Consider the following 20513-nt stretch of genomic DNA (forward strand, 5'->3'; position numbering starts at 1 on the left):
CTCCCAACAATGTTTCTGAGAAGTCCCGAATTTCATTCTGTAGCCTACCCACTGCTGCACATAATATCCATCAGGAAGGCTCTACAGAGATTCTTGATAATGGTATTTTGCAGAAGTATGGTTGCCTTTCTCATCTGGAAGAAAGGAAGCATGTGGTGACAGGATGTTACACTTTATGCTTCTGCTTTAACCCAACGCCCAATTACAGCCAAACCCGCAGGTGATGTTCACATCAATCTTTGAAGAATTTCTGTTTTAGGATCTGTACTTTCTCATGTGTGCAGCAACAGAAGCAGAAATCTCAAGCGCTCCTCTTATTCTGGCCGTAATAGTCCACAAAGTCACCATCTGGCCCCAGGAGGTACATTATTATTGTGTGATCCACCTGCAAGAAAGCACATTGTGGCTTGATAAAGGAGATCACAGAATCACAGAATATCAGGCTGAGAGGGACCTCAGGATCATCTAGTCCAACCTTTCCTGGCAAAAGCCCAGTCTAGACAAGATGGCCCAGCACCCCATCCAACCAAATCTAAGTGTCCAACGTTAGGGAACCCATCACTTCCCTGGGGAGATTATTCCAACAGCTGATTGTTCGCTTTGTGAAAAATTTTCCTCGGGTCCACTTGGAATCTCCCCAGGAGTAACTTCTACCCGTTATCCCTCAGCTTTTCCATGTCACCCTTTGTAAAATGGGAGTGTCCATCTTCTTTGTAGCCACCCTTTAAATACTGCAACATCCTGCTCATCTCTAGTCAGCAGCACAGTGTCCCACTCAGCCTTTGGTTCAGCTGTCTGACAAGACTTCTCACCAAGCAGCTAAAGCAAGATAAGGAAAACCTCAGCATCACCTCAGCGATCTCTCCCTGTTTTACTCAGGAAAATAAACAGAGAAAACGAACTGCATACTCAGAATGTGAGAAGGAATACTTTAATCAGACAAGTCTTCCCTAAGCTGCAGGCACCCTTCCTGCAGCACACACAAGGCTGGGGCAAACTTGCAGGCTCGTAGTCTTTCCCCCTCACTTTTCCCAATTCCCCTCTACTTCTCATGATGCTCCATGGCCCCCACAAGGTCTTCAAGCTCCTGCTGCTAAAATGATGTAAATCCAATATAAAAAGAGGTAATTCATTAAATCGAGTTCACTGTCAGTGCAAACAATGGGACCGAGAGCATCACTGGGATACCGGAGTTGCACATCGAGGACCTGGTGCAGAGGGAATTACACGTGCTGGGAAGGGGCTCCCTCTACTGTCTGAACTGAAAGAACCTTAAAAAAGGTTCAAAGTCATGATTAACTCCACTGTAAATTTATTTAAAATGCCACTGCAAGTACTGTCTGCATCTAACTGTGACAACATCTTTATGAGCAAAGAGACAAAGTACTGAAAATGGAGGCCATGAATCTGTGATCGCTCAAGTGCCTACATCGTCTCACTGCCACTGGAGAAAAAGAACCGAAATGTACTTATGCACTGAGAGTACAACTGTGTTTGAAGTTAAAAAAAAAAGAAATCACATAAACATTTCCACAAGCTAAAAGGATGCATACAATTAATGGCACTTCTGCCACTGAAATAATGCTTCTCAAAATGTTATTGAAGCAGGTTTAACCCAAATATTTTACTCTAGTTTCCAACCTAGATGATTCTACGATTTTCAAGATAAGATCACAAAATCAAGTTGTAAGAGACATTTTAAGGAAGCTGAATCACAATTTAGAGCCTTCAACTGGAAACTATAAAAAAAAAAAAAAAGCTCTGAGCAGGCTACCTGATTAACTCCCCAGCCCACGGAAGATTAGATACAGTCAGGATGGAGTGCAGTTTGTGCAATGCAGAAGACCACTGTTTCTCAAGGTGTGTCTGAAGCCTGCACTGTTCCCACTGTATAAGATCCCCATTTGAGTGTCAATGCAATCGTGTAAACCACAGAATAAAACAAGTAAATTGGATATCCTGGTGTTGAGAAATATAAAATTGAGATTATTGAATAGGAACTAGTAACATTCAAGTATTACTTGAAAAATTCAGATGTTTAGAAATTATAATTTCCAAATGGTCATCTCAGTGCTCTTTTGAAATCAAAACAAGCAGTGAAGTTTAATGCTGTAGTGGACCTCTTCCTCTTCCCCACCTCCTACTGACAGAGCAGTAATTACCTGGGTAAGTCTCAGGCAGGCACAAACCCAGGCTCAAGCTCTCCCTCCCAGGTCTGTTGCTGGTATCCTCTTTCCATCTTGTTTCAGACATCTGTGTCCTCTGGCCTTCCTGCCTCGAACACAGAGCTCACAGCCTCTCGAAACCAAGAGCCTACGACAAATCCTGAGAGGTGCAAGTATACTCTTCCTCCTTGGTACCACGGCTGGGGCTCCCAGGCTGCTCTCCTGCTCCCAATTCCCGGGCCTGTCTTCCCTGCTGCCCTTCCCTTCTCAGACTCACAACCCTAGCACAGACCAGCAGTATTCTCCCTGGATCCTGAACCCCTTCTCCTACTTCCTTACACCTCTAGTCACATTCTGCAGTTCGGTTTCTCTCCCCAGCCTCCCTTGAAGCTGCCGTCATCTACAGAGTTATTTTCCATGGCTGAGCCCCTGTACTTTCCCTTCATGGCCATGCAGAACCCACATGTGGTTTGCCAGAATCCAGGCGTGGTTTACTCCCTCAGGAGCAGCACTCCTTCAGCTTTTCCAGCCTCCTTCCATCATCTCTCATCAACTTCAGTTCACTGACACAGCGTCAGATTCTACTGATGTTTTTCCCCGCTCCTGAGCGGGTATCCTTTGCCAATCCTGTTCCTGTAACACAGTCTTGCATTTCCACCAGCTCCCTTTTAGAAATCTGATTTTAAGTAGTACTTTTAGATTGATTTCAGATTGATGCTAGATGGATTTAAACTGGTGTTGAATTTCTCCAGCAAGCTTCTCTCCTCCACTCAAATACAGTATCTTAGACACAGACTTCTGTAGCTGCTGACTTGCCGCTTTAAGCCAAAACAGGTTCTTGGTCTCTCAATTCATACCCCTTTCAGTAATGTAGAGCAATGCATATCACCAGTGCGATTCCACCTTCTCTTTACCGAGATCATCTGCTGCTGCTCTCGCTCTTTCTACGCACCGCTTTTTTGTTCCACGTGCATAACTTATTCGCTGCAGTCAGGTGTTTTTCAAAACAGATTAATAACAGACAATACTGGACTAGACCAAAACGGATCTTCCTCAGCATCCTACCTCAAACAGTGGCCAGAAACGGTTGCTTTAAAGAGGAGTATAAAACCAAAATATCCTATCTTCCTCTGTTCCCAGTTTCCAAACACTTTTAGCCCACAGGCTTCCCGAACTAGGCAAAGATCTCTGTGCATTTTGTAATCCTCAACACACTGCTTTTTCCAAAGACTAACAGGTGTCCCTGTGGACTCCCACAAACTTCTGTCATGGGCATCCATAGGAGGGATGCCACTTCTCACATGGCCACTGCAACAAGAACCATCATCACCTGTTCACTTTTGAACCTGTTTTTAGTCTTCCCTGATGCACTTAGTTCTTGTAATGAAGAAAAAAACCAAAAGATCAGACAACACGTATCCTCACTTGCTGTATCACTTGTACCTCCTTTACTCTTCCAGTCTGCTCAGGATGTGGCAAGTCAGAAAGGCCTTGGCAGCAGCTCTGAGCCCTATAACCAGTCCTATTCACTGCCAGAGGATAAGATTCTGACTGCCCAGTTTAGCCTCACTTAAACCTCCGTTTCCCCTTTCACGCTATTACTCCACATATTTTATGCTAACAATTTAGCATTAACATCCCTTCTCTTCGAGGTCATTTGACACAGGAGGAAGATCTCCACGGTATCTGCAGGCAGGCTTTGCATCACCCAAGTCTCTTGCCAAGATGACCCCGCTCCTTGGTAGGTTTGGCAGGGAAGGAATCGTGACCTGATTTGCCTCTCATTTCTCTCTCTTCCTATTGCCTTAATTTCCCAGTTCTGTTTTTACTTTGGAGCACAGAGGAAAAACAGATGGACAAAAACAGTACATGACAGAAAAAAGTTCAAACTACTGCCAGGCTTGCTAGCTCATATGCTATTCTGTAGGCAGGCCTGGGATTCCACATTTTTAAAACAGGTTTCAGTGAGGTTCTAAGCTTGTAAGAAGGCATCTCGATCCCGACTGAGACCTCTAAAACAGAGCTCAACACATCAGTGCAACAGGGTTCTATCATGCAAGACTTCAGCACAGACTGCAACAGCTGTCTTCTGACTTTAACATCTAGACGTTGCTCTTATCCAAAGTCCTTCATTAGGCAAAGGCTCTACATTTACTTACTATGTAATCACTGTCTTCATCTTTGGGACCTTCACTGTAATACGCACGGTAAGCTTTGGCCACTTGGTCAATCTGTGCCTTGGTACCAGTCAATCCAATCAGCTTTGGAGAAAATTCTAGATAGAAAGAAGAGATGTACACGTTTTAGTGAAAAGAATCCCATCAAGAGCCTCCTTTTCAGTGCTCTGTATTACATGCTATAAGACATCAAGGAAGAAAAGAGTAATACCTTTAACATATCTGGCAACGGCTTCTTCATTGTCCCTCTCAGGATCAAGGGTGATGAAGGGTGGGGTCAGGTTAGGCAAAGATGGAATTCTATCTGTGACAGTAACAATTATTGTTTTTCTTAGAGAACTAAAAATCGTTCGTCACCTCCCTTTAAACAAGCTCACAGCCAAACTATCATAACAGCAATCCAAGTCCACCCTAAGGCCATTTTGTGCATCTTAATTTATGTGATTTGTGAATGAAGCAAATGCTGTGAAAGCCACCGGTCTGTGCTTGGGCTGGCTGCAGCTACACTTCCAGCCTCTCAGCTGGAGACCCTGCCCTGCTTCGGAGATGACAAATGGGCTCTGATGCAGAAAATACATGATGCATTTATCATTTCAAGACAACGAACGTACCCTTGTGATGGTGGAGTGGGAGGGTGAAGACACAGTTCAGGCTCTTCCCCTCACGTTCCAGCCACAGCTTTCACTCTATGTTCTTCCTATTAGCCCACCCTCCCACCTCCCTCGTTACTATTACCCCTGCTCTGTAACTCTTCAGGGCCTGCAGGCTGAGAAAACCACCTCTATCACACAGCCTTCCCCCAGCCTCTGTTCCACAGCACACTCTCAGAAGGGACTCTTGCAGAGAGTTGTTCTCAACATGAATAAAAGAAAGAAAAAAACCTTAACACACCCCACAACCACTTCTTGGCAAAACTCCAATGCAGTGGCACCGTTCCCTGTAACCTGTCACCATCACGTTTTATTACAAGGCCCCTGTTGCAGAAAGATCAGTACTGTCGTTCTCTACATGCCAGATCCTAGTGACGGGCAGATGGACGGATGTCAGTGTCACCTACCAATTAATTCAACTACTGAGCAGCAGGCAAGCTTTTTTTTTAAAAAAAACCCGTCAGTTATTATTGTTTGAGGTATTTTACCACAACAAACCTGAAGCTCCCATAAAAAGCACCACTATTCCAACCAAATTCCCATACCAATTTCATCTACCACTTCAATCATCTTCTCCAGGTCATCAGGACAGATGTCAGGGCAGTGTGGGAAGCCAAAGTAGATCAGCACCCACTGGCCGATGCAGTCCTTGCTGGTCTTGGGCTGTCCCTCATGGTTAATGAGTGAGAAGGGACCTCCTGGAAGTGGTTTCCCAATGCCTCGGTTCCGTTCCTTCTCCAGGTCTACAAAAAACCAAGAGGGGATCAAACACATCCATGCCACAACCCACGCTGCTTCCAAAGAGAAGCTTCTGAAGCAGCTGAGATTCAGGAAACCTCTCCAAGTCACAGCCCGGGATGCTGAAATGTCAAGATCTACCAACACCCGTTGTGCAGAAGCTCCATGTGGACAAGACTTGCAAAAAGCACTCCATTTTAGTCAAAACTGTACGCATCACTAAACTCCTTTGAAACATAATAATCTCGTTCACTATCATCTGATAGTATTTTTATTTTTTTAGAAAAAAAGACAACAAGGAGAAAGCCAGGTACCTGGCTTGGTATGAAACAGAAGACTAATCATCCTTTGCAAACCGACCATATCGCAGAAGCTGTAGCAGTTCTGATTGGAAACACTAAAAACATGAAAATGAAACCCATGGGCAGCTCCTGCAGGAGAGTAAAATGGGCACACACAGTACCCTGAGTGAAACCAGCAGAAAGCCCCCGTGTGCTGCATCGACTGGCTGCAGCGTGCGTGACAAAAACCCAACCACTCCAACCGCGAACGTGCCTTTAAAAATTTGAGAACGCTCAACCTTGAAGGTTTTTTTGACTTTCTGAAAATTTTCTGTGGCACATCTATACACGTAGGCACAGAGCAGCACTGTGTAAAGCACACCGTGATGCAGTGGGGTGCCCGAGTAGATAAAAGACATCCGAATGCACAAAGTACATCATCTGAATGCAAACTACAACCCTGCGGAGGCTTCTCCCGCCTGGCCGCACGCCGGCAGCCCAGGCCGGGCCCCGCCGCGGCAGCGCGGCCTCCCCGCGGCGGGCCGGGTCCAGTCCCTCCCCGCCGCACTCACCCTCCTCCTTCCGCCGTTTCACCTTCTTCGTGGCGGCCAGCAGCCCCCCGCACAGCACGACGGTGGCCGCCAACGACCGCCACGACACCAGCAGCCGCGGAGAAGCTGTTCAGTGACTGAAAGGGGGGGACGGCGCGGCCCGTCGCGCCCGGCTCCGCCGCCGAGGAAGGACGCGGCTCGCTCCCTCCCTCCCTCCTTCACTCACCCTCCTCTGCCCGCCCGGCCTGGGGCCGCTTCCCGGCGGCAGACGGGACAGCGGGCGGCTGCCGGGCGCGGGCGGCGCGGCCCGGCCCCTCGGCGCGGCCGCCGGCAGCCGCCAGCACAGCCCCGGCCGCCCGCAGCGAAGCGCCGCCGCCGCCATCTTGTGTCGCCCGCGCTTCCCCCTCAGCGAGGGGCGGCCTCCCCAGTGCCGAGCCCAGGGCTCAGATCCCTTCCCTGGCCCCGCTGGCCCCGCCGGTGCTGACACAAGCCAGGATGCCATCGGCCTTCTTGGCCCCCTGGGCACGCTGCTGGCTCATTATCACCCCCCAGGTCCCTCTCTGACCGGCAGCTCTCCAGCCGCTCCTCCCCAGGCCTGTAGCGCTGCTGGGGGGCGTTGTGGCCCAAGGGCAGAACCCAGCCTCTGGCCTCAGTGAAACTCCTCCAGTTGGCCTCAGCCGGTTCTAGGATTTGATTTTCATCTGCACTTTATCGACGAAGCTTAGGAGCAGGGCATGGCACAGCTGAAAGGCTTCTCCCCACAGCACACGTGGAGGGTGATGGAGGCTGGGTGCTGTGTCTTACTGCAGGCCCTGGTATTGCCACACGAGCCCAGATGGACAGTAGCACAAGGCAGAACATAATTTAAAACAATCTATTTAGATCCTAGATTTGTCTTATTTTGCTCTCAAACGTTTCCTTCCTACGTGATCAAATGAAGCGTTTTGGTGAAATATTGAGTGACATCACTTACAAATAATATAAAATCCAACAAAGTGCTTTGGGAACAAAATACCCGAGAAAGTCTAAATTGAAAAATGTGAGAAGAAAAAAAAGGGCATTAGAAAATTTAGATGCACACGCACATAATTCACCGTAATGCCCTCTCTTCTTCAAACAGAATACAAATGATCTAGTCTTTCTTTAATTTTCATGAGCAAGTGGAGAAGTTTTCCTTCTATCTTAACTTCAAATAATGTTTTTAAGTGTGAAGATTTTGCTCTGATCCCGTGCATCCCAAAGCAGTAGCAGGTTGGCTTCCACAATACAACAGCCCTAGTGCCTGGCTCAGCTTCACTGGCCTTGCACAGGAGGATATAGCACCAATTTTGAATGGAAACTCACAATTCCATTTGAAACATTCTGAAATAGGATTTTGAAAATAGAAGTATATTTAAATACATTAGACACTACTGGTTACAGCACCAGAGGATTTTATTCTGTTTTACATTTTCATGCAACAGCGATGAAAGCGATGGGGGTTTAGTTCATTATGACAACAGCCCCAATAACTCATGCAACTGCAGCAAAGTTCTGTGTTGCTCTAATCCTCCTCCAACATGTAGCCTCTTCAACCAGGCCCACAGAGTGTTTCTTTGTCCAACTTGTGGCAACACTATTTACATTAACTCTGCAGCAATGGAGCTGGGAAGCCCTGGAAATCCAAAGAGAAGAACACATTAACATTCTCACATCTGTGATTGCCGCCTTTGCTCTTTTTCAGCATCTCTTGCTGCATTAGTAATATCTTCTATCTCAGTTTGGACTTGTGCCATCTCAGGTTCGGGCTGCTGCTGCTTTGTATTGAAAAGGCTGCTGTTCTATAAAGGAGAAAAAGAGAGGCTCTGAGTCTCTTACACAGAGAGACTATGAATTACTATTTGTTCTTGCTCTGTGCATCTCTAGACCAAACACAGGTCTGTCTGAGCAAAGCAAACTCCCTGGCTGCGGAGGAGCCGCACACGTTCAGCGGCATCCAGGAGCTCCCGCTCAGCCACTTTCCTCGGCGGCTGGCAGTCAACAGCCGCAGGTCCCTCTCTGACTGGCAAGAGAAATGGAGGCCAAACAAACTGCGGCTCTTGACACAGGCCACTTCACATCTGCTCGTAGCCGTGGTGAAGGATCATGCCAGTGGCTACAGGTACCGCCCCCACGGGAACAAGTATGAGGGTGGGAAGCTCAGGCAAGTGGGACTTTGAAGCATGGTCAAGACAACCTGCACTAGTGACGAGAAATTCATCAAGGATAGACTTTGATCTCCAAACCCTAGAAAAGAAGTGGAACACCCTGGAACATAAAGAAAAGGTCTGGGATTGTGCTGACGATGAAATAGCGGACAACCTGGCACAGCGAACAACCGATTAATTAATGTGGCAATGAAACTAACTTTGGAGTGTCCTGGAAGGGAACCCAAGGGGCGTCACCACTTCAGCCTCGCACAGAAGCGGTGTTGTAGGGCGCTTTCTTCAGGGACTCCAGGAAGAGCTGCTCCTCGTCTAAGTAAGCGCGGTTCTGAGAGGGGAAGGGGGCAAAGGGGAAGGGAAGAGAAAAGAGAGGGATGGATGGAAGAGGTATCAGAGGGTGCCACAGAAGGGGGCTGACAGTCCTGGCTGTCACTCAGGAGGGAGGGAGGGAAGCATCCCAAACCCTCCCTCCTGCAGTCAGCAGTGGGCAGGTACCACCCGTGGCACCCCCTGGGGTGTGGGGGCTCCCCCCGCCCCGAGCCCACAACCTCACGCTCTGAGCAAGACCCACAGCGGAAGCCTCAAAGAGCAGCCCCGCCTGGGGAAGGACCCAGCAGGGAATCGGGGGGCCGACGGGAGAGGACAGGGACATCATGAAGCCAGAGGCCAGCTGGCTCCTCCCAGCCAGGGACACGGCGAGGACAAGTGCGACCCCACAGTGCCGAGGACCTTGTCCATCAGCCTGAGACCAGCTGTGAGGAGCCACCCGTCCTTGCTTCTGCCATCCCTCCTCTAGGTGCCCGGGTCTTCTACAAGCCCGCCCAGCCCCACAGCTCAGTAATGATCTTAGCCACAGCCTGGGCTGTCTCCCACCAGGCTCAAATCAGGTTTCACCCAGCCCTGCTCCCACCCAGCACGTTTGAAGCCCCTTCCCACCCCAGTCGCCCACCACCTCACCTGCAGGACCCGGAACTTCATCATCGCCACCGTGGCACTGAGCTCGGCAGAGCTGGCAGTGGCCACGAGTTTCTCGAGAGCGGCCTGGAGCGCCTCGACACCTCCCAGGCTCCCTATGGAACAGAAGCCTGATTGTGTGGTGCTGCCACCATCAGAGGATCCGCAGATGGAGACAACACAGCATCCCTTCGGGTGCTGCCTGCGGGTCCCTGCAGCAGGGTCCTCCCCGCGCTCCCAGGGCAAACGGGCTTTAACCCACCACCAGCCTCTCCCTTCCTGGCCCCTCTGCCCTCTCCTGGCACTGCCCTGGCTCAGAGCTTCGCTGAGCTCCTTCACAAGACGAGGAGGCCAACTCCTCCCGTCTGAGGCTGATACGCAGGGGAACTAAAACAGCCCCCAGGAGCAGCCCAAGCCTCCCAAGAAGGGGAGTACAATACGTCCCTCCCCACCAGCAGCAAGCACGGAGCCTTACCCGGCACACTGGAGGAGCCTGTCAGAGGGGCACTCGAGTCCTGCCTTGCGGGCCGCACCATCGTGGGGCGGTTGGACACCTCCTGGCGCAGCTGCTCAAGTCGGCTCATCTGCTTAGCCATGCTCAGCCGACCCTGCCCCGTCCCGGGGAGAAAGGGAGAGAGAGAAGATGTCGGCAAAGGTTCGGGCCCTTGGCACGGCGGCCCCAGGCCCAGAAGGGAAGCCGAGGGGGTACTTGCCTGCTGCAGACACTCTTCCTGCTGCCTGAACTGCTCCAACTGCCACTGCAGGGCCTGCAGCCTGGACTGGTCCTGCGACTCGGCCCTGAGTGCCTCCTGCAGGGCCCGCTGCCCTTCCTCGTACTTCTGGGAGGAGAGCTGCAAGGCAGAGCGGCTGGGGAGGCTGGGGACAGGGACCCTCGCTGCCCTGGGCCCAGCAGGACTCCTTCAGGCGTCCCCTCCTTCCCCTTCCAGGACAGGCTTTCCCTCCCTGCTCTGGGAGGGCAGTGGAAGCCCAGCTTTGCTGCCAGCCCGTGCGCAGCTGGCAACGGCAGCGCAGACGCTCCGCTTACCTTGGTCATTCTTCTCATCTCCTCCTCCTGCAGCCGGATGCGCAGTGCAGCCTCGCTCACATTCTCCCTCTCTGCCTTCAGCTCCTGGCAGAGCTTGTCCTGCAGCTCCTTCTCCCTCGCCAGCTGCTCCTCCTGGGCTCTCAGCGTGTGGGCCCACATCTTCACCTTGGCCCACTCCTAGGATGGGCACAGGGGAAACCAGCGCATGACCTGATCCGTCCTGGATGCTCTCTCGTGTCTTTCCAAGAGATGGGAAACATCTGCCCCGGATGAGCTTCTCGTGTGTGCCCCTCTGGGGCGCAGAGCAACTCCACTAGCTACTCCAGCAGCACCCTCACCCCCCGGCCTCGGGCTCTTCCCGGAACAGCCTCATTCTCACCACCCCAAGCGATGTCTCTGCCTCCAACAACTCGACGACTCCCCTGTAGGCAGGACCCACCCGGCAGCCTGCCAAGCGGGTGCTGGAGGCCATGGGCAGGGGCTCTGCTGCGGTACCTTGGCCAGGCTCCTCTCGGGGCCCTCTCCCTGGGAGGCCACGGGCAGCGCTCGGGCCGTGGCCTGCTCCTTGCTCAGTGGCTGCTGCTGGGCGTCAAATTCAGCCCGCTCGGCCGCCAGCTTCTGCAGCTCCCCCGCGTGCTGCCGCGTCACCGCCAGCCGCTCCTGCAGCAACGCGCTCTGGAGACGTCGCCAGAGAGGAAGAGAGAAAGCACTAAGTCCCAGTTGCTGGAACGTTTTTCTCCTTTAAACCCACCTCTGCCACTGAACCTCGGCCAACACCCAGAGGTTGCTTCAAGCCCCCGGCGCCTGGCAGGAACCCTGCGCGGAAAGCTCTGGCCCCACGCTCCTCCAGAAGCTGCAGCACCGTGCACGCACACGGCAGCCTCTCGCACCCGTGTGCCAGAGGCTCGATCTGAGGGCGATTCGCCACACAACTGGGTGTGGGATTGAGGAGGCAGAGGAAGGACGCTGCAGCCCAGCACCCAGCTCTTTCCTCTACCACACGCCGCAGCGCAGCCCCGCTCAGACTCACAGGACCTGAGAAAAGCACCTGGAAATCTCCGCCCCACCTCACCTTCGCCTTCTCCAGCTCCACTCGCTCCAAGAGCTGCCGGGTCATCGCTTGTTGCGCCTCCTCCAGCGATTCCACTTTGGAGCGCTCCGCCAGCAACCTCTGGTGCTCCTGGGTTCAGACACAGAGGAGACACAGATGCCACTCGCAGGCTCCAGCCCAGGGACCGCCAGTGGGCAAGACCCACGGCCCATCCCCAGACAGGAGGGCTGAGCTGGGCAGAGGGCACAGGGCGGGCTCACCTCCAGCAGCCGAGTCTGCTCATCCAGCCTGGCCTCCAGTTTAGCCACCATCTCCCGGAACCGGCACCCATCCTCCTCCGCCTCCCTCTGCTGCTGACACAGGCTGTCCTGGAGCTCTGGGGAGAGGCAGCAGCGGGGCCGTGAGCAGCACGAAGAGGGAAGTCCCACTCTGTCTACCCCGTATTCACAGAAGAACTGCACGCGCTTGTGCTCAGCACCTTCGGCACATCCCCCAGGACACCATGTTGGAAAGGAAAGACCCTGAGAAGCCCAGTGACCGAGGCAGGCAAGGCTCTGCCAGCCTTGGATCCAGGCCTCAGCCTGACTCGGAGCACCTTCTCCCCATTTCATGGGTGTCCCCAGCCCCGGCGGGGACCCCGTGGCCATTTTGGCGCAGAGGAATGGCAGACATACCCTGGAGACACTTCTCCTGCTTCTGTGTCCCCATGGCCAGCTCCTGGGAGGTCGTCTGCTGTGTGGCCTCCACCTTCCGTAAAACATCACAGAGGGTGCCGCAGAACTTCTCCATCTGATCCACCACACCGTTCAGAGTCCTGCAGAGAGCAGCGAGGGGAGGGTCACCCCGGGGGGACACACCTCATCTCCCCACGATGGAGAGGGGGACGTGTGGTGGGCCAAGGGCCGGGCAGCCCTGCCCCGAACCCTTCTGGGGCAGAGCAGAGCAGTATTCCTGCATCAGCAGAGCTCAGCGTCCCTGGAGGCAGGGCCTGGGAGAGGGGGTGGCCTCTGGTGCCACGGTCCAAGGCTGCTTCCCTGGAGCACAAGGAACACCGCGGCCAGGGACCAACGCAGGGACACAATGGCAGCCATCGGTACCTGGTGTGCGAAGTGGCGCTGGTCACCGCCTCAACCTCCTGGTCCTTCAGACACTTCAGCTGCTGGAGCTGCTGCTCGTGCTCTCTGCGCAGCTCCTGCACAGACACCCTGCAGGACACGGGCAAGGAGCCCACCACGGGCTGTTACAAACTGGGGCTCCCCAGGACAGGCAGTGGGGACGAGGCTTGGTCAAGGGCCTGGGAACCAGGTCCCAGGAGCTGAGCTGGCACGGGGCTCTGTCCCCGGGCACCCACCGACAGGCATCCGCACTGGGCACGGACCACAGCTGGAAGAGAACGGGCTTCTCCACTAGAAACTGATTTCTCATTGACCCCCAGTGTGTGGGCAGCAGTGACTCACTGACCGGGATAAAAGGGGGTTGGGGGAGATAAAACACTGGGCTCAGCATCTTGCACAATACAGCGCGTTCACTCGGAAAGGACGTCTCCAGCCACGTCTCCCTCTATCCGGCTACAAAGCAAATCCCCATTCCAAACGCCACCAACTGCCCACAGCCCAGTGCTTGTGGAGGCTCCTGTCACCCTGGCCCCAAACCACTCCCCAGTTCCTCTGCCACAACCAGCAGCACCGGCCCCACACCTGCGCTGCTCGTGCCACTCTCACCTCTGCAGCTCTCGCAGACGCTCCAGCTCGGCCAAGTGCTGTGCCAGCAGCTCTGCCCGCTCCCGCTCCGCCTCCTGCCTCTGCCCCTGGAGCTGAGCCACCAGCTGCTCCTTCTCCTGCCGCAGCCTCTGCTCTCGCTGCCTGCAGGTCTCCTCTAACATCTTCGCCTGGCTCCTGCCCGCAGGAAGAAGAAGTGTTACCTTCAGGTAGGAAGAAGTGTTACCTTCAGGGCAGCAGTCGGCCCTCTCCACCCACAGCTCACACGGGGATTTCAGAGCAGAGCGGCGGCGCTGGGGGTGCGGGGAAACACGTGGCTCTCCGCAGCCTGAGCCCTGCCTGGGGACATGCTGGCCCTGGGAACAGCTCCTCCTCCTTCTGCCCCACAGGACAGGGTGGGTGAGAGCAAACCCTGCCCTTGGCTCATCTGTGGGGCTCCTCTCTGCCCACACCAGCTCCACACCCACACAGCTCTGGGCCTGCCCGCCCCAGGGACGGATCTGGGCAGCGCCCCAGCGCTCCCCCCCCCGGGGAGAGGGACAGGGCTGTAGGCAAGGCCCGTTCAAAGGAAGGGAGCACGTGCTCTCGCCTGCGGGTACCTGTGGGTGCTGTCGAGGAGATCCAGGTCCTCCTGGTGCCGCTGCCGGAGGATCTCCAACAAGAGTTTGTCCTGAGCCCGTGCCAGCTCCAATGTCTGCACCTGCCGGGCACCCGGGGAGAAGGTCCTTGTGCCGCCCAAGGGACAGAGACCCCACAGCAGCACTTGCTGGCCGCAGCCTTCTCTGGACGGGCAGCTTCCTCCACTCTGCCTGTGCCCCTGATGCCACTGGGAGCAGGCGTGGCTCCTGCTCCCCCATCCAGCAGGCCATGGGGCTCACCTGGCTCTCCAACTCTGCTACGCGGGCCTGGGCACGGAACAGCGCTGCCCGACAGCCCTCGTGGAGCTGGGCCGCGGGAGCCCCCAGCTTCCTCTCATGCAGCAAGCCCAGGCCTGGAGACTCTGCCTGCAGGGACACAGATAAAAGACACAGGCCCTTCAGCATCCGGGGCTTTGTGCTGTGGCCATCAGCCCCTAAAGGCAGGCACGTGCCCCGTGGGCAGCTCTGCCCGGCCTGTGCCTGGGGAGCTCTCTCAACACTGCGCAGGCAATGCAGGGCTGCAATGCACACGATTTACAAAGCAGCCACAGCACACACGCTTTGGCCTCACAAATACAACTCGGGGCATCTCGGGGCTCTCCAAAGCCTTGGCCTGCATCAACACAGGCTCCCAGGGATGCAAAGCAGGGCACAGCCATCCCCCTGCCCAGGGAGCACAGACAGGGCTGGGTGACCCTGAGCTGGCACGGGAGGGCTCACGATCACCACCCCGATCCTGCACCTCTCGGGGGCACAGGCCCAGCACACCTACCTGAGCCAGCGGGGCAGGGCCCTGTGTCTCCTGCTCTCCCGGGAACAAGGCTGCAGGGACTGAAAAGGGAACAAGTCTGTGATTCAGACAGGCCAAGGGCAACCACTCCCTCCCACAAGGATGAGGGCCTGGCTCTCCTTGGCAGAGCGAGAAGGGTCCTGCTACACTCTGGCAGCTGGGGATGGGGACAGAGGCTCAGATAGGCTCATCCAGACCCGCATTCCTACCCCACCCCACACACAGTGGTGGGGACTCCGCTCTGCAGAGTAAGTCTGGGGGAAAAGCACAGCTCCTCCTCCTCCTCCTCCATCAACTAGGGAGGAGGCTGGGTCCCCTCAGCCACTTTCAGTGGCCTCTCGAGTGGCGCTCAGCCTCAGCCTAGGGCAGGAGGGGGTCTGCCAGCACACAGCGCTAGTGGCACGAGGGTTGGAGCAGCAGGAGGGAAGAGGGAGAGAGAAGGGACAGCACGAACTTAGGCCCACCCATTTCTCCGAGAGAGCAAGTCCCCAGCAGCCCCCTGAAACCCCACAGGCAGCACTGTGGAGCTCAGTGTGCCCCGGCACCGTGTCCCCACCACGCCACAACACGGGCATGGTGGCATCCTGCAGCCTGGCAGCCCCCTCCAGCAACGGCTGGGCAAAGCCCGGGCAGCGCTCACATGGACAAGGGCGATGCTGCGGCTCTGGCCTTTTTGTGGCTGGTCGTTCTTGCAGGGCCGGGGGGGACCCTCTCTGCATTCTGCTGCCCAAACTCGACAACCACACAAAACGCACCTGGGGCGCTGGCATCTCCGGAGGGATCCCGCTGTGCTGCCTCCGACGGCTGAGCCTGCGCTTGGGCCTTTTTGCGGGATAAGGCAGCGCTCAGCCAGTCCTCCTCCTCCTCCACTGGGGCAGGTTTAGCAGCTGCCTCCTCTCCAGCCGGGAGCTGTCTGGCGGGGCCAGGCCGCCCAGCTGCTGCAGGACTGGCCTTCGGTGGAGATGACAGCTCCAAATCCAGAAAGTCTTCGTCTTTCAAGCCCCGCCAGTCACCTCGATTCCTGCGGCCCTGCACGGGCCTCTGGCTGGCTAACGGGGGAGCTTTGGAGAGGGGCTCTGCTTTAACTTCACCGTTCTTCTCGGCTGAAAACCTGCTGTGAGGAGAAGCAGCTGCATCCCTGCCTGCGAGGGGACACCGGGGACCCTGCCCGCTCCGCTGCAGGGGCAGCGTGGCCGGTGCCTGGAGCTACAGACACAGAGAGCACAATACCTCACAGGCTGCCTTCTTGCCGGCTGGCCCTTGGCTGTGGAGGCCACTGAGGGCTGGTAAGCTCCAAACACATAATCCTCCTTGCGCCAACCCTCTTCCTTCTCTGTTCAGACAAGTGGCCTTGACTCAGCACCCAGAGGAGCAGCCGGCTGCAAAGGCTCCAGCCCTCCTCCTCCTCCTCCCGCCCTGCAATTCCCACTGATGTTGCTGCCTCCGGGAAAACACCGCTGGAAACCTCGTGCCCAGAAACCGGACAGCAAGGGGTCTCCTCAGCACGGCTGGGGAAAACTTTTGTTGGAACTCAGCCCACGGCCAAAGGCAGCCGAGTTACAGACCCTGTGCAAAGGCTGCCAAGCTGCCGCAAGGGCGCAAAGGGCATTTCCCCTGCAAGGGCAGTAGAAATCGAGCTCGCTCGCCCAAGCCAGTGCTGCCACCTCTGCAGCCCGTCCCAGCATCCCTGGCTCTGCTCACCCGGCTGCTTCTGGTGGTACTTCTGTGTGACCTCCCGGCGCTCTCCCAGGCCGGGCTCTTCCAGGATTCTGGACGCGGAGCCTCGTCCCAGCAACTCGTCCAGCATGGCGCGGGCTGGCCGGACCTCCTCTCTGCTGGGGACACAGCGGCAGATGGGTTTCTCCCAGAGGCAGGGCTCTTCCTCCTCACACAGCCTTGACAGCCTGCTCTGGCTCTTCTCTGCCACACAAGGCTGCTCCTGCCCCTTGCGCAGACCCACAGGCACAAGCTCAGCATCCCCCACCCACCATGGTGGCACCATCTCAAGACACAAGCCATCCCCTCCTTTATTCCCGCCCCCCTGCACTGCCCTTACTCTTTTGCCTTCTTGCCATCTCTTCCCGGGCTGCTGCCCAGTCCCATGGCATCCATCAGGTCGCTGATGTCCTCGTCAAAGGGGATCTCCTTCCTCCTCCACGTTGGGGCCGCGGTGCGCAGGGGCGTCTGGGCTGCGCGTGGCTCTGGGGGGGGTGAGGGAGAGAATCACACATGGTAAGAGGTTTGGAGCTAGGCTTGGGGGCTTGTCTCCCTTCTTTTTTTTCTTTTTTTTTTCCCCTCAGCAATGGGAGAACACATGCCCAGCTCCTCCTGGTGTGTCCCTCACCGGAAACCCCCCGTGCCTCAATTCCTCTGCTGAGATCCTACTGCCTCTGAGAGAAGCGTCAGCAACACCCAGGCCGGTGCTTTGGGTGAGGGTCCTTCCTGCGGCGCTTCCTCCCAAGAGCACCCACCAGGGCTGGGCTGCAGCACGACGTGCCCCCCGGCTTTGCTCCAGCTCACCCAGGGCACCCGCAAGCTCTTCTCCCGCCATCCACCCGCTCCCCTGGCCCGGCTCCCCCCCCAGCCATGCCAGACAGGGGTCACCTCTTCAGCCACACCCCGTGGTTCCCCCCGATACCCCACTGCTGACTTGGCTGGGCTGACACCAGGGGCAAGCCTGGCCCCCCTCAGGCCCAGCCCTCAGGGTACCCAGGCTCTCTCCCAAAAGTCGCGTTCACCTCTGCACCTTCCGCGTCCTCTGAAAGTAATCCGTCGAAGAAATAAATCCTCCACTACGTGGGACCTGCGACACAAGCCCGGGGGTCAGCAGCAGCACCTGTGAGCTCAGCCAGGGCGCGTTGGGGACAGCCAGCCCAGGTGGCGGCAGGCGGAGGGCACCGCACGGGCACACCGCGGCAGCCACGTCGGGTGACAGACAAGGAGATAAAAGAGTTCACTTCACCCAGCCAAAAAGGACTCCTCTTTATCAAGGAGCCTGCAGCTTCCCGTTCAGTCACCGGGCACAAGCAGCCCTTCAGCTGGCAGTTCTCACCCCACAGTGTCTCAGAGACCCTGGACAACCCCAAAGGTGCCGCTTCAGTGTCCGGGGCTGCCAGAGTGCCCCAAACAGGCACCTGGGCTTTAGGTGAGGCGAAGACCTGAACTAAGGGCAGGTACTCTGCCCCGGTCTGGGGAAAGCCCGCAGGAAAGGCCCGCAGGACCCCCACAAGCAAACCCCCTCGGCGGCAGAGGCAGGCGAGCGTCTCTCTGCTCAGCAAGGAGACGACGCCTCGGCTGCACCTCTCAGACAAGGCCCAGGAACCATCGCCGCGGCCAGGACCCCACCTGAGCCCGCTGCCCCCCCGCCTCTGGCCCCGAGTTCCCACCGCAACAAAGCACCGACGGACACCGAAGGGAACGCGCCCCAGGCTACGAAGCGTGGAAACTGCTCTGGGGGTTCGCAGCCTACGGAGGAAGACAAACGCCCTCAGAGAGGGGCGCAGGTCCGGCTCCTCCTTCCCAGAACACGCCGCAGCCAGGGGCACGGGGCTCCAGAGCGCCCCACAAGCAAGAGCAAAGCCCCTCCCGACCCCGATGGCTGGGAAACGGCCCCTCAAACGCCCCGAGAGATCCCAACTCCGGCGGCAGCGGCGAGCACAGCCCCTCCCGCCCCCCGCGGGGTCCCTGCCGCCCCCGAACCGAGGGGCCGGCGCCACAAACCCGCATTCCCCGGGCCCGCCCCGGCACTCCCCGCACTCACCACCGCGGCGGCCCGGCCTTCCCCCGCTCTCCCGCCGCCTTCCCGGCTCCTGCCGCTCTCGCCTCCGCCGCTCCCTGCAGGGGCACAAGGGTCTCCTCAGCGCCCGGCCCGGCCCGGCCCGCGGCAGCCCCCGTCACCTCCGGCCCGCGCGATCTCCCGCTCCTGCCGGGGCCCCGCTCAGCGCGCCCGGCCGGCCCCGCGCCGCTCCGCCTCGCCCGCCCGCTCGGAACAAGGCTGCGGCGCTGCCCGGGAGCGCAGGAAGGAGCGAGTCCCGCCGCCGCCCCGGGGAGCCGCCGCCGCCGCCGCCCCGCTCCGCCTCGCCTCGCCTCGCCGCGCGCCCAACGGCCCAACCGCCGCCGCTCCGCACGCGCCGCGCGGCCGCGCTGCCCTCCCGCGCGGCTCTTAAAGGGACAGGCACCCCCCGCGTGCTGAGGCGGGGGCAGCGCCGGGGGCAGCGCTGCGGCCCGGGGGCAGGACGGGGCTGGAGAAGCTCTCCCAGGGCCGCGTTCATCCAGCCCCCGCCTCGCCATCAGTCTCGCACCCGGTTTTTAAAAGAGGAAATGTCAATCACAGGTGAAGCCTTCAAAGCTTGGGAGTGCCCCAGGTAAGCTCTCCTGCTGGGCACTGCACCAAGAACGTACCGGATTGTTTAAAACCATCTGTAGGCAGCCGTTGTCTCAAATGCTCGGACTCGGGCCGTCCAGTATGTCCACAAGCTGCAGCCTCATTGCCTGCTCTCCCCAGCCCAGCAAGGGCTCGTAGCTCAAAAAATACACATTCATTCCCTTCAGATAAGTCATTCTGGTCCATGAACCGTGCAACCCGCTACAGCAGCCGTTGCTGTTACGTGCCTGCGATGTGAAAAGGCCCCACTTTTCACTACAACAGCCACACTCCTATTTCTAGCAGTTCTCCATCCTTACACGAAAACATTTCTCAAGATAATCGTTGCTGTAAAATCTGATCAGAAGGGAGCCCGTAGCAAGGGCGGAGATGGGTCTGTTACGCTGCAAAGCCCAAATGCTGAGAGGCTCGGGGAGTGCAGATGAATCTGCACATCTAGACTCTGGCCTTTTTTCTTTGCTCTTAAGAGCAGCACGCGTTAGATTTTTCTGGCTCAAGAAACAAGTGAACAAACCTTGCTCTGTTTAGACTTGTCTGTTCCTTGGAGCCTTTGAATGTCTGACAAGCTGCATGAATAGGGATGACAGAGGTTCGTGCAAGTGAAAATCACAAAGTGCCATGATACATCTAAAACTTAAACGTCTTTTCATAAATGACAATGAGAGTTGAATGAGGAGGACACTGCAGGTCTTTCAACCCAAGCAAGGAAATTCCAAAATTTTAGCAAGCACAAGAAAGAGTACTGCTTTTATTCCACGTGTCTGAAGTTTTTCAGAAAGCAACTGCTTCAGAAACACACCGTATTTCACTCTGGCAAAGTGGCTATTTTTCCCACTCTGCAGAGATCACACAGGAATAATTTGTCTCCTCTAAGGGACAGAGGCTGGGCTGCTGGAGAACGGCTTGCAGAGAGCAAGGCCATGGGTCTCTGCAGAAGCCGATTGCAGCCATCGGAGGTAAACGAAGGAAAAAAAACAGGGTACAGTTATGCTAACAAAGGACTGTTATGTTAACAAAGAGAGAAACTAAGGTACATTATGACCTGTGTATGATAAAGGAACGCCCTGGGAGAAAAATCAGGTTCAGAAGAGGGAAGATGTTGTGACATGTCTGAAATGCCACAAGGGGCTGGGGTATTATAATGTAGCCTGTTACATGTATCCAATAGATTCCTGAGCAGTATGCACG

At 56.2% G+C, this 20513-nt stretch overlaps 2 protein-coding genes and 1 pseudogene across 2 annotated transcripts; all 3 read right to left on the reverse strand.

Annotated features, from left to right (window-relative positions):
- Positions 1–255: 255 nt before the first annotated feature.
- On the reverse strand, positions 256–6944 carry LOC141966219 (protein SCO1 homolog, mitochondrial-like; annotated as a pseudogene).
- A 1100-nt stretch (positions 6945–8044) lies between these two features.
- On the reverse strand, positions 8045–14733 carry LOC141965920 (fas-binding factor 1 homolog). Its single transcript, XM_074918117.1, has 14 exons — positions 14392–14733; positions 14113–14213; positions 13517–13690; positions 12893–13000; positions 12470–12609; positions 12056–12171; positions 11817–11924; positions 11240–11419; positions 10745–10921; positions 10413–10550; positions 10175–10307; positions 9703–9815; positions 8949–9073; positions 8045–8216 (listed from the first exon to the last, which is right to left on the reverse strand). The coding sequence occupies exons 1-13, from the start codon at positions 14554–14556 to the stop codon at positions 8990–8992; spliced, it is 1737 nt and encodes a 578-aa protein (XP_074774218.1). The 5' UTR covers positions 14557–14733; the 3' UTR covers positions 8045–8216; positions 8949–8989.
- Positions 14734–15577: 844 nt separating this feature from the next.
- Positions 15578–17517, reverse strand: LOC141966220 (fas-binding factor 1 homolog). Its single transcript, XM_074918652.1, has 4 exons — positions 16998–17517; positions 16643–16773; positions 16172–16274; positions 15578–16052 (listed from the first exon to the last, which is right to left on the reverse strand). Exons 1-4 carry the CDS (start codon positions 17051–17053, stop codon positions 15578–15580), a joined length of 765 nt encoding a protein of 254 aa, XP_074774753.1. The 5' UTR covers positions 17054–17517.
- Positions 17518–20513: the final 2996 nt, after the last annotated feature.

The sequence above is a fragment of the Athene noctua genome, chromosome 14 (genome assembly GCF_965140245.1).
Source record: "Athene noctua chromosome 14, bAthNoc1.hap1.1, whole genome shotgun sequence".
NCBI lineage: Eukaryota > Metazoa > Chordata > Aves > Strigiformes > Strigidae > Athene > Athene noctua.

Bases quoted from the DNA above. Each gene is read 5' to 3' on its own strand.
- LOC141966220 (XM_074918652.1), bottom strand. From the start codon at position 17,053: ATGGATGCCATGGGACTGGGCAGCAGCCCGGGAAGAGATGGCAAGAAG. The intron at 16,275-16,642 runs GTGAGCAGAGCC...TTGTCTGAACAG, and splicing joins GTACCACCAGAAGCAGCCGG to AGAAGGAAGAGGGTTGGCGC. The intron at 16,053-16,171 runs GTATTGTGCTCT...TCCTCACAGCAG, and splicing joins GCAAGAAGGCAGCCTGTGAG to GTTTTCAGCCGAGAAGAACG.
- LOC141965920 (XM_074918117.1), bottom strand. From the start codon at position 14,556: ATGCTGAAGGGCCTGTGTCTTTTATCTGTGTCCCTGCAGGCAGAGTCT. The intron at 10,922-11,239 runs GTACCGCAGCAG...TGCCCATCCTAG, and splicing joins CCGAGAGGAGCCTGGCCAAG to GAGTGGGCCAAGGTGAAGAT. The intron at 10,308-10,412 runs GCAAGTACCCCC...GGGACGGGGCAG, and splicing joins AGGAAGAGTGTCTGCAGCAG to GGTCGGCTGAGCATGGCTAA.